We start from the raw sequence: 13776 nt of genomic DNA, 5'->3' as shown, positions 1-13776 counted from the left end.
CGAAAAGTGTGTGCTGTCTCTACCTCTGTTGGGCTTTGAAACAGGCCCACTGTTAACTTGATTTACAAGTAACAGATTCTTTAGGTGAAAAAGGAAATAAAACGATTCCTTATGTCAAAAGGAGTGATGTTTGTGTGCGAGCAACAGAGTTAATTCTCTTTTGTCCCAGAAAGATAAAACCCTAATTCGTCTCTCTCTCTCTCGTCACAAACAGTTAAAATCTCTCGAGCAGCAAAGCAACACATGTCTAGAATGGATTCGTCTGATGGAAGTTCATCTTGTGCACAACAACAACAGAGGATCGAGATTCTGAACAAAAACGAGAATAAGCTCGTGGGTCTGCTTCATGAAACTGGGTCAAGAGAAGTCGTGGTCTTGTGCCATAGATTTCGATCGAACAAGAACGCAACAATCATGAAGAGTCTAGCCACTGCAATAGAGACAGAAGGGATCAACGCTTTCCGTTTTGATTTCTCAGGGAATGGAGACAGTGAAGGCAGTTTCAGTTTCTGCTTTGGTAACTATAACCAAGAAGCCGAGGATCTACGTTCTGTTATTGAATACTTCTCTAGCAAGAACCGTGTGGTTCCTGTTATTCTCGGACACAGTAAAGGAGGCGATGTTGTCCTCCTCTATGCCTCCTGAAGAATGGACGATGATCATTCAAGGCATCTTTGATGACTTGGTTAAGATTAGCTGAGTTTAGCTAAGTGTAGGAGAGACTCGGTTTCAGGTAGAGTGTCTCTCATACGAGTGGTTCACTAGGGACAGGTGTCTTCTTCTCATTCGTTACTGCTGTGTACAGCGTGTCACTGAGCAAGCTTATAAGCTCGGTTGACTCTCTCGTTGACTAGCCGTTAGTTGTTGAGGCACAAGTTGTAACAGAGAGAGAGAGAAAGAAGACGATCTGTATCATCGGCGGTTTGCCGTTAATAGTGGAATCCGGTGAAATATCGCCTGCGAGACGTAGCGACCCGGTGATGAGGACATCAAGTCATCATCAGACCTGAAGCAAGAAATCAAGGAACAAGAAGATGAGAACATGGAGCCAAGACGAGCTAAGGAGACATGTGAGCTTTTTTCAGCACAAATGAAGACCAATACTGACCGTTCCAGCTCAACAAACATTTGGGATATTTATTCATCACGTCTAGAGCATACCACGAAGAAGAATCATCCCAAAAGCTTTCCACATGAAGAAGATATTGAAGATACACTCAGGCAGATCTTCAAAGGATCCGATGGAGACATACGACCACTTATTGAATCCCTCCAACCAGACCAGAAGGATTTAATACATAAAACTACTTTCTATGCAATCTGGATCCAGCATAGGCACGCTGGGAATTGGAATCAGTCCAATTGGAGTTCAGACATAAGAGTTATTCAGCTTACAAACCGGGTTATCTCCAACAAACCCGATTTGGACATTTGCGCCTTGATCAAAGGATTCCGACCAAACAAGGACGAATCAAGCTATGAACCGGCTTGTTTTGGATTCTTCATTCATCAGAGAATCCAGGAGAACTGGAATCATACCGAGACCGGTTTTGGTTGGAAAGTTATTCAATTTCTAAACCAGAAGATTTCCGGCTTGCCTTATTTGGAACCTTTCGGGTTTTGGAGGCTTCACACATATCAGTGGCGCCCAGGAGACTCTGAGTTACTTCTAGAAGCTTTCTACAACATCCTAAGGTGCACCAACACGCATTGGATCAGGCGGATCCAATCAAGTTCTTAATTAAGCCAACCGGAGCCATTTATGGCAAGTATGAGAGTCAACCGGTTTAATTCAACACAGAACCGACTTTGGCGACCAGGAGACTTCATTTACCAATCAGAGGGTCCAAATATTGTCCCACCATGCACCAGAACTCACAGGATCAGGCGGATCCTTCTCCAACTTCACTTGCCATATATAGATGCATTCACACTTGGAGCCATAACTCTCCAACGGCTCTTTTTCTTTGAATGCTACGACTTGGGAGTATTTTATGAAGATAATAATGTTCCAGAGAAGCTAACTTATCCCCTAAACCCGTCCAGATACAAAGGCATCATCGCATTTTCATATTTGGCCGAGATTCACTCATTTAGAGCCTAACAGCTAGTTTTTGATTAGTTTTGATTTGTTTCTTTGTCTTTAGCATTTTAGAACGTGTAAGAGCATTATATAAGCTCCTCTTAGTCCATTGTAAAAACTCACCTTTCAATCCAGAAATATACTAAGTATTCTTGTTTTCTTTTAAAGTGTTTCTTTGCAAAGATTGTTCTTTTTTTTTTCTTTAGAATTAAGTGTGTGATTCACTTAGCTCTATAGAAGCTGCGACCTAGCTTTTTTGTGAGATTCAAACAATCTATTTCGTTCACAGATTGAGAGAGTCAGTCACCATCGATTGAGAGAGTCAATCAAATCCACCACCTTCCATCCCACCATCATATCCACTTCCGCAAAACTTGTTGTCTTTGACAACCTTGTGAATTATAAGACTTGGTGTGATTCCAATCTTATATCATTTGGTATCAGAGCACAAGTTCCTATCAAGGTGCTTTTGTTCTTTGTCTTTTGCTTTCTGTTATTTCATTTCAGTCTTTGTTTCATCATAAATCGAAAAATCCACAAAAAAAGTGTTTTTGTTTTCAGTTCTGTTTCCATTATTTTGATTCATTATTAAAAAAAAATTTATGAAGTTGTTCGATTTGTTTTGCTACTGTTTTGATAAATCTAAAAGCCATAAAAAGGTCTTTGTCGATTTTAATCTCAGAAAACCCCATAAAAAGTTTTTTAATTCAGCAATCTTTCATTTGTTAGTTTACTCCTTGTTGTTTGAATTTTTATTAAAAATAAAAAAATTCTTTCTTGATTTTCTTTTGTTATTGAACCAGAATTAAAATTTCTTTTCTGTTATTTATATTTTCGAATTTGTTTAGTTTTTTAAAAAAAATATATATATAATAAAAAAATAAAAAAATTATCCTATTGATTCGTTTTATTTCTTAGTTTTGTATTTTTTTTCATTCAAAAAAAAAGAAATTAAAGATTTTCCTTTTTGTTATTAGATTTTCGAAATTCTGTTTGAAAAAAAAAAAGTAAAGAAACCATTGTTTTAATTTGGCAACTTTTCTTCTTTCCTTTTCCTTGTTTAAAATGAGTTTAACCCATCCTTTTTCTCTTTGCTTTTGCGAGATAATCGCTGAGGAGCAGCCACCATGGATTCTAGTGAAGAAGATGAGTCCATAGGATTCAATGAAGACAAATATGATGATTCAATCCAAGGATGGTGGTCCGATGAAGAAGCTGATTATGAATCCCCACCATGGCCAGGAGATGATTATTCAAGCTATGGAGACGAAAGAGATGGTGAAGGAGCTGATCCTGAACCACCAGATTACAAAAGAAACAACGCCAATCAATTGAATTGGTCTAGAGAAGAAGAAACCGACCAAGAAGGTGATTTTGGAGAAGATAGTACATGGCGAGACGAGACTGAGACTCAAATAAGTTTAGAAGACCATGAAGGTGAACCAGGACGTGGAGACCTCCTCACCCATGGAGGAGAACAACATCCGAAAGACGAACTATACCAAAAGCCTTGGTGTGAAGAGACTGAAAGCGATCTAGGAGAAGATCATGAAGAAGATACTTGGAGAGAAGAAACTGATTCTGAAATCAGTTCAGGAGATGGTGACCATGTTGATGACGACCAATGGAGCCATGAGGCAGATCCAGAAGATACTTTGGTTGGAGAAACAAAGTTTGAAGAGGAGGATAAATATCCAAATGAAGCCAGTGTCAACAACACACCTCTAGACGACCCATACGATACAGCAACAGATGATGAGGCAGATTGTGAGCCACGCCACATCTATTTTTCAGGTCATGAACAAGGACCAGAAGCTTACCTACAGTGGGAGAGCGAAATGGAGTACATGATGAGGGCACAAAACATCCCCAAGGACCAGAGACTTTCATATGCACTTGACTCACTTGTTGGAGAAGCTACTAAATGGTGGGAACAAGAAGAAGTTGTGGCCAATTATAATAATTCTACCATCACTTGGGGTAATCTCAAGCAGCGTATGTACAGAGAGTTTGTACAGAAGTTCCACAACCGCAGCTACATTCCCAAGAGGCTAATGTTCCAGACAGCTACAAGGAAATGCATGTCTACACCAAAACCGCAGCCTGTTTCTAAGTCAAAGAAAGCTTGCTGTTCTGAGCCAAAGAAAGTGTCTCAAAGCACTTAGGAAAAGAAGTCAAAGGCTGAGAAACCAGTGGCAACCACAGAAGTTAAACCAAATCCAATGCCACCAATCACAGTTCACAAGAGAAGCACAAAACCGACACTTGAGCCACAAGGCAAAGCAAAGCAATGTAAGTCTTCTAAAACTCTTAAGATAGATACCACAATCTGTTATAGATGTCATCAAAGAGGTCATTTTGCTAAGACTTGTCCAATCAGAAAATCAGAGATTACTACATCAGTTGAACCAGTAAAAGAAGAAGTTAGAAAAGTAGAAAGAGATGAGTTACATTGTGAAATTTCCAAATCAGATATGATGTGCTTGTCTTTGCCAAATGTTTTGGATGCAGGTTTAAATGATGGAGAGCAGCACTATGAAGAGATAAAGATGTGCCAGTCTGCCCCTGAGAAAGATGAAGTTGTTACCAACTTCACTCTGATCCAACCAGAGCCACCAGATCACCTGATGAAATCAAAAGCCATTGCATCTACGGAAATAGAACATACCGAGACTTCTGATCAGGTAAGTAGCACGTTTCTCTCATTTATTTCTGATGATTTGAAGTCTGTGCTAAAGAATCTGCTAAATCCAGAAAACTGTGAGAATATTAAAGAAACCGTTTCTTATATTGAACCACAAAACTATGAGCAACTTGTGGTTTCACATAAAGTTAATGAAATGATCCAACCTGAATCACGTTTCTATGTTTCTAGTAATACCATGACTGCTATAACACACTTGTTCTTTGTCAAAAGTGTCAAGGAAATTGCAGGTACAGGAAAGAATCAACAAAACTCTAATTTGCAAAGGTTTAATAGACACATGACGTGTGAAAAAGGGGATTTCACCAAAGTGAACGACTTGCTGCCCAAAGAAGTCGGCAACAAAACTTGGAGAGGCGTCATTGCTTCTTTTCTGATCAAAGAAGAACCACCAGATGCCCAACACCGACCATGCCCAAGCTACACTCGCACAATGAGTTAAGGTATTTCTCTGAACCCTCAAACAATTCAAGGTACTAACTTGACTTATCTATGTGCAGGTAAACAAGTTTTGAGGACAAAAATTCTTGAAGAGGGAGGATATGATGAGGACATCAAGTCATCATCAGACCTGAAGCAAGGAATCAAGGAACAAGGAGATGAGAACATGGAGCCAAGACGAGCTAAGGAGACATGTGAGCTTTGTTCAGCACAAATGAAGACCAATACTGACCGTTCCAGCTCAACAAACATTTGGGATATTTACTCATCACGTCTAGAGCATACCACGAAGAAGAATCATCCCAAAAGCTTTCCACATGAAGAAATTATTGAAGATACACTCAGGCAGATCTTCAAAGGATCCGATGGAGACATACGACCACTTATTGAATCCCTCCAACCAGACCAGAAGGATTTAATACATGAAACCACTTTCTATGCAATCTGGATCCAGCATAGGCACGCGAGGAATTGGAATCAGTCCAATTGGAGTTCAGACATAAGAGTTATTCAGTCTACAAACCGGGTTATCTCCAACAAACCCGATTTGGACATTTGCGCCTTGATCAAAGGATTCCGACCAAACAAGGACGAATCAAGCTATGAACCGGCTTGTTTTGGATTCTTCATTCATCTGAGAATCCAGGAGAACTGGAATCATACCGAGACCGGTTTTGGTTGGAAAGTTATTCAATTTCTAAACCAGAAGATTTCCGGCTTGCCTTATTTGGAACCTTTCGGGTTTTGGAGGCTTCAAACATATCAGTGGCGCCCAGGAGACTCTGAGTTACTTCTAGAAGCTTTCTACAACATTCTAAGGTGCACCAACACGCATTGGATCAGGCGGATCCAATCAAGTTCTCAATTAAGCCAACCGGAGCCATTTATGGCAAGTATGAGAGTCAACCGGTTTAATTCAACACAGAACCGACTTTGGCGACCAGGAGACTTCATTTACCAATAAGAGGGTCCAAATATTGTCCCACCATGCACCAGAACTCACAGGATCAGGCGGATCCTTCTCCAACTTCACTTGCCATATATAGATGCATTCACACTTGGAGCCATAACTCTCCAACGACTCTTTTCCTTTGAATGCTACGACTTGGGAGTATTTTATGAAGATAATAATGTTCCAGAGAAGCTAACTTATCCCCTAAAACCGTCCAGATACAAAGGCATCATCGCATTTTCATATTTGGCCGAGATTCACTCATTTAGAGCCTAACGGCTAGTTTTTGATTAGTTTTGATTTGTTTCTTTGTCTTTAGCATTTTAGAACGTGTAAGAGCATTATACAAGCTCCTCTTAGTCCATTGTAAAAACTCACCTTTCAATCCAGAAATATACTAAGTATTCTTGTTTTCTTTCAAATTGTTTCTTTGCAAAGATTGTTCTTTTTTTCTTTAGAATTAAATGTGTGATTCACTTAGCTCTATAGAAGCTGCGACCTAGCTTGTTTTTGAGATTCAAACAATCTATTTCGTTCACAGATTGAGAGAGTCAGTCACCATCGATTGAGAGAGTCAATCAAATCCACCACCTTCCATCCCACCATCATATCCACTTCCGCAAAGCTTGTTGTCTTTGACAACCTTGTGAATTATAAGACTTTGTGTGATTCCAATCTTATATTATGCGTGAACTCGTAAAATCGTGTGTGTGTCTCTGTTCTTAAATTCTCGTTCATTCTCAATTCTTAATCATTGGATCTAAAAGAGTTCTTAGATCGGAAATAGAAGAGGAAGATTCGGTTTGAATCTTCACAAATTGGTATCAGAGCTTTGGTTCTAGAAGGCAGTTGAATCGATCAAGAGATGACGACGACGAGTCAAAAGATCGAGGTTACGATGTTCGATGGATCTGGAGATTTCAGGATCTGGAAGAAACGGATGCTCGCAAATCTGACAGTCTAGGGATTGAAGGACGTTCTTACCGCAAAGACGAAGGATCAGTCATCCAAGACGGAGGAGACTTCCGATCCAGCAGCAAAGAAAAAAAAGAACAAGCAGAGTCCTCAAGATTGGAGCGAGATGAAAAAGCTCTTAACATCATCTTTATGTGTGTAGGTGATCATGTTCTGCGAAAGCTGGACAAATGCACAACGGCTGCAGAGGCGTGGTCTACGCTAGATAAGCTGTACATGGCAAAGACATTTCCAAACCGAGTCTACGCGTAACTGAAGGTTTACTCATTCAAGATGCAGGACTCAAGAACGATTGACCAAAATGTAGACGACTTCTTGAAGTTGATAGCAGATCTAAACAACCTCAGCATCGAGATCCCCGAGGAGGTTCAAGCAATCCTGCTACTCAACGCACTCCCTACCAGGTATGATTCCTTAAAAGAAACCTTGAAATATAGTAGAGAGGCTATTATGCTAGAAGAGGTGGCTAGTGCAGCTAGATCTAAGGAAATGGAATTAAAAGATGCCCCTAGCTCTAATTCAATAGGAGAAGGTCATTATGTTAGAGGAAGGACCGAAACTAGGAGTCAAGGTTCGTCTAGAAAAGGCAAAAGCAGGTCTAATCGGTGTCTAAAGACGGGAAAAGAGTCTGCTGGATATGCGGTAAAGAAGGGCATTACAAGAAGCAATGCTACAAGTGGCTTGAAAGAAACAAAGATAGAAATCAGGCACTAGGTAAAGGTGAGTCATCCATGGTTAAGGATGATGCTCGAGATCTAGTCGGTTTGTTTGTCACTGAAGTTAATCTGAGCACAGAGGAGTCAATCCGATAAGAATGGGTAATGGATACAGGCTGTTCAGTCCACATGACTCCAAGAAGAGAGCTGTTCATAGATATGAAGGAGCTAAATGATAGCAGAGTTCGGATGGCAAACAACTCAGTAACAGAAGTCAAAGGGATAGGTTCTGTTCGGTTTGAGAACCCTGATGGCACAACATTTGTCCTCCACGACGTAAGATACATGCCAGGTATAGCCAGGAACCTGATGTCTTTGGGCACTCTAGAAGAAAAAGGATGTGAGTTTAAAGGCGGAAATGGTGTCTTAAAGGTGGTGAAAGTCTGTACAGTGTTCATGAAAGGGTATAGAAGGCACTCTCTATAAATTCTTCAAGGTAAGGCACGTGTTGCTTCAAAGGAAGAAGCCAAATCCAGTTCAGCGGCTCAAACAGAAGACAGTGATGTTCTGGCTCAGTTATGGCACAGCAGAATGGGACATATTGGTCAAAGAGGTTTTGAAGTTTTGGCCAAGAAAGGTTGTTTTGGAAACTGTAAAACAGTGGACATAAAGTTCTGTGAGGACTGTGTCATTGGAAAGACACATAGAGTAAGTTTTGGTTCTGCTCAGCATGTAACCAAGAACCAATTGGATTATGTTCACTCAGACCTTTGGGGGTCTCCAAATGTTCCATACAGTTTGAGCAGGCGTCAATACTTCATCTCTTTTATAGATGATTTTACTCGGAAAGCCTGGATCTATTTCTTGAAGACCAAAGACGAGGCTTTCAAAAGCTTTGTAGATTGGAAAAGAATGGTTGAAACACATACTGAAAGAAGGGTAAAGAAACTTCGAACTGACAACGGGTTGGAATATTGTAATCAAGAGTTTGATCAGTTCTGTAGAGAAGAATGGATTGTTAGGCATCGAACGTGCACCTACACCCCTCAGCAAAACGGTGTAGCTGAGAGACTTAACCGGGCTATCATGAACAAAGTCCGAAGCATGCTAAGTGAAAGTGGTCTCAGTCAACATTTCTGGGCAGAAGCTACTGCAACAGCTGTTTATTTGATAAACAGATCTCCCTCCTCGTCTATTGAGTTTAAAGTCCCTGAAGAAATGTGGACATCTGCAATGCCTGAGTTAAACGGTTTACGAAAGTTTGGATGTCTTGCCTATGTTCACTCGGACAGTGGGAAGTTGAATCCAAGGGCCAAAAGAGGAATTTTTACAGGCTATCCTGAGGGTGTTAAGGGCTTCAAGGTATGGCTTCTCGAAGAGAAAAAGGTGGTAATAAGTAGGAATGTGGTCTTCCGAGAAGATCAAGTCTACAAAGATCTCAAGTCGAATATGTCTGATAAAGAAGGTCAAGAGGAAGACATGAGAAGTATACAGGTGGAACTCAGTGAAATGCAAAGGTCATCCGTCGATGATTCTTAAGGTGGAGCTGTTCAGGAACATGATCAATCTGTTGAGACTCAAGAAAGTCCAGATGTGCCAGGACTAGAAGGATATCAGTTGGCTCGAGATAGAGCAAGAAGAACAATTACAAGGCCAGCTCGTCTAGATGATTATCAATGTGATGGAACAGATGGTGAAGACGAGCTAGCCGGTTATGTGTGCGCCATGTCTGAAGATGGAGGATCCGAGCCATCTACATTTCAAGAAGCCATGAGTGATCCAGATAGTGACAAGTGGAAGGAAGCAGCTGATGAAGAGATGATATCACTAAACAAGAATCACACGTGGGATCTTATAGATAGACCTAAGAATCAGAAGGTGATTGGGTGTAAATGGATTTTCAGGAGAAAACCAGGCATTGAGAGAGTGGAAGCACCTAGGTTTAAAGCACGGTTGGTGGCCAAAGGTTTTTCACAAAAGGAGGGTATAGACTACAAGGAGATTTTTTCTCCAGTCGTTAAACATGTTTCAATCCGGTATTTGCTTTCTGCGGTTGTTCACTATGATATGGAGCTTCAACAGCTCGACGTGAAGACAGCTTTCTTGCACGGTTACTTGGATGAGTTTATAGTGATGGAACAACCGGAAGGATATGTCGACAAGAGATTTCCACAGAAGGTCTGTCAACTCAAGAGGTCTCTTTACGGATTGAAACAATCTCCAAGGCAGTGAAATAGAAGGTTCGATGATTTCATGAAGAAAAATGGTGACATTAGAAGTGAATACGATCAGTGTGTCTACTTTAAGAAGTTCAAGAATGATGTCTACATATATCTGCTTCTGTATGTAGACGATATCCTGGTGGCATCTGTTGATAAGCAACAAGTAATGAAGTTAAAAGTCTTATTAAACACGGAGTTTGAAATGAAAGACTTAGGGGATGCAAAGAAGATATTGGGAATGGAAATAGTTCGTGACAGAGTCAAGGGAGGACTATGGATATCACAGGAAAGCTATCTCCTAAAGGTACTCGGTTCTTTTAATATGGACCAAGCTAAGTCTGTTTCTACACCAATGGGGGCTCACTTCAAGCTCAAAACAGCCAGTGAGAAGGAATTCAGGGAACAGGTGGAGTCAATGGAAAAGGTCCCGTACCAAAGTGCAGTTGGAAGTGTAATGTACGCTATGGTCGGTACCAGACCTGACTTGGGGTATCCTGTGGGGCTTGTTAGTCGTTTCATGACTAGAGCTGTAAAGGAGCACTGGCAAGCCGTAAAATGGATACTGCGGTATATCAGAGGGTCTGTTGACACAAAGTTATGTTTTAAGAATAAAGGAGAGTTTATTGTAAAAGGCTATGTGGACTCAGACTACGCAGCTGATCAGGATGACAGAAGATCAATTACTGGTTTGGTTTTTACAGCGGGAGGCAACACAATAAGTTGGAGATCGTCTCTTCAGAAGGTTGTGGCGTTATCAACTACTGAAGCCGAATATGTGGCTTTGTCTGAGGCGGTTCGAGAAGGTGTCTGACTCAAAAGATTTTCAGAAGAACTGGGGTTCTCTCAAGACTCAGTTGAGATCTATTGCGACTCACAAAGTGCAATAGCCTTGTCCAAGAACGCGGTAGTCCACAAAAAGACGAAGCACGTCGCCACTAAGTATCACTTCATTCGAGATTTGATTAGCTGTGGTGAGGTTCAAGTTCTGAAGATCAGTACCACTTACAATCCTGCAGACATTTTTACGAAAGTTCTTCCAGTGTACAAGTTGAGAGAAGCATTGCAGATGCTTCGAGTTTCAAAGAACTAAGATTAGCATCCGGTCAAAGATGCAGGTATCCGGTCAAGAATACAAGAAGGATTCACCGACGTTAAAAGCAGATCTCGTCCAAGGTGGAGATTTGAAGAATGGACGATGATCATTCAAGGCATCTTTGATGACTTGGTTAAGTTTAGCTGAGTTTACCTAAGTGTAGGAGAGACTCGGTTTCAGGTAGAGTGTCTCTCATACGAGTGGTCCACTAGGGAAGGGTGTCTTCTTCTCATTCGTTACTGCTGTGTACAGCGTGTCACTGAGCAAGCTTATAAGCTTGGTTGACTCTCTCGCTGACTAGCCGTTAGTTGTTGAGGCACAAGTTGTAACAGAGAGAGAGAGAGAGAGAGAAGACGATCTGTATCATCGGCGATTTGCCGTTAATAGTGGAATCCGGTGAGATATCGCCGGCGAGACGTAGCGACCCGGTTATGGGCGTGAACTCGTAAAATCGTGTGTGTGTCTCTGTTATTAAATTCTCGTTCATTCTCAATTCTTAATCATTGGATCTAAAAGAGTTCTTAGATCGGAAATAGAAGAGGAAGATTCGGCTTGAATCTTCACACTCCAAGTATCACGATATCAGCAATGTAATCAATATCTCTGGACGTTATGACCTGGAAAAAGGCATAGAGGAGAGTCTTGGGGGAGATTTTTGGGAAAGAATCAAGGAACATGGATTCATCGATGTTGAAAGAGGGAAAATTCGGAACCGTGTCACCGAGGAAAGTTTAATGGAGAGGTTTAAAACGGATATGCATCAAGCTTGCCTCAAGATTGACAAAGAATGCAGAGTCTTGACGGTTCATGGATCTGATGATAAGGTAGTACCAGTGGAAGATGCCAAGGAGTTCGCAAAGATCATACCTAACCACAAGTTGGAAATTGTGGAAGGAGCTGATCATAGTTATACCAAACATCAACTTCAATTGGTTTCAACTGTTGTGGAGTTTATAAAGACAATGCTTGTGAAGAAGAACTAGTCCCTTTTTTTAACTGATTCGAACAAGCTGATAATGGTATGAATCAGCTTTTCATATAAATTTTGGTTTGGATGAATCTATAGAGTTATTTGTACAGTGATTTGTTTACGTGTTCATACCGAGTTTCACAGCCTTTGCTTACGTGTCTTCAGCTTGCAAAAAGATCGTTTAGCCCTATTTTGCAATTACGTGTCGTTGTTTGATGGGTTCTTATCTTATAATGTATAAAAAAAAAACTTAAAACAAACTGGTCTAAATTATTATGGTTTATTGTTTAATTCTGTAGTCAATCAAACCGTTACATAACACCAAAATTTAGAAAAAAATTAATAAAAACGTTTTTAAAAAAACAAAAAATGGAATATATCTCTTAGGAGGTGTTATTCAATCTGTATGTTGAAATCAACTCCACCAGATTATAGAAGATCAGATTTTAAAATTTTTTTAATTCATTTAAAATCTAATGTATATAAATTGTTTAAAATTTTAAATAACTTACTAATGTTTTAGAAATCTAATAGAATAGAATTCTTAATAAAATTTAGATTTAAAAAAGATCAAAGAAAAAAACAACTTAAAACCACATAAGTAAGAAAAATATATCACAGGAAAAAAACAACATAATAAGAAAAAATTGCAACCTAAGAATAAAAACCACATTCACTCCATATTGGTTTGAATCTACCCTAGCCTTTCTTCCAGTGACATACTAACAAAAACATCTTATATTCTCAAATGGTAAATCTTGGTAAGTGCTTTGTAACAAATATGTTCTTTCAAGTCCGAAATTTCTTTTATAGTATCTCATACATTATTCTTATTTTTCTCCGCTTCTCTTTATTGTCTTTCTTTTTTTTTGCGGTATTAAATTCAATATTTGATTGCTAATCGCTATCACTGGATTTTCATCTTTTTGGGAAGTACCTCTCTCAGATCTAACTCTTCTCTTTGGTTGAAACTTCTTATGTTTATTATTTCTTATGTTTGCAAAATTTAGAAAAAAAATCTAACAAAATGTAAAAAACAAAAAAGTGGAATATATTTAAAAAATAATGAAATGTTGTTTAAAACCAAAAAAACCAAAATTAAAAAAAAAATCTAACAAAAAAGTTATAAAAAAATCTTTATATCTAACTAATGGAATGTCGTTTAAAAAAAATCATCTCTAACTAATGGAATATCGCTAATTATTATGATAGATAGGTTAGTGTTTACGATTTTTTAATGTTTATAGAGTTTTTAATTTTTTATGATTTAGTATAAATATCAGCCACTTTTCTCTAATTCTCTCATAACTCTCAAAACTGTCTAACCTCTTCCTTCTTCTTCGTTCTAACTAAAAACTCATGGAATCATCAGATTATAAACATATAAAAGATGGAATCTATATCTCTTAGTGTTTACTATTTCTTATGTTTCCAAAATTTCAAAAAAAAAAAAATCTAACATTAGAAGAAACAAAAAATGGAATCTATTTAAAAAGTAATAGAATGTCGATTAAAAAAAAAACAAAAAAATTTAAAAAAAATCTAAAAAAAAAGTTAAAGAAAAAAAAACAAAATCTATATATCTAACTAATAGAATATCGTTTAAAAAAAAAGAAATCATCTCTAACTAATGAAATATCTATCTATATATTTATTTGTGTAGTGATTTGCTTAAGTGTC

General features: G+C 38.9%; 1 protein-coding gene across 1 annotated transcript; it reads left to right on the top strand.

The window, feature by feature from the left end:
- The first annotated feature begins 252 nt into the window (after positions 1–252).
- On the top strand, positions 253–12109 carry LOC18021107 (uncharacterized protein YfhR). Its single transcript, XM_006404365.2, has 2 exons — positions 253–638; positions 11692–12109. Exons 1-2 carry the CDS (start codon positions 253–255, stop codon positions 12107–12109), a joined length of 804 nt encoding a protein of 267 aa, XP_006404428.2.
- Positions 12110–13776: the final 1667 nt, after the last annotated feature.

Source organism: Eutrema salsugineum, unplaced genomic scaffold (assembly GCF_000478725.1).
Source record: "Eutrema salsugineum unplaced genomic scaffold, Eutsalg1_0 scaffold_16, whole genome shotgun sequence".
NCBI classification, from domain to species: Eukaryota; Viridiplantae; Streptophyta; class Magnoliopsida; order Brassicales; family Brassicaceae; genus Eutrema; species Eutrema salsugineum.
The sequence above is the reverse complement of the archived record's forward strand: the minus strand, read 5'-3'. Positions and strand labels throughout refer to the sequence as shown.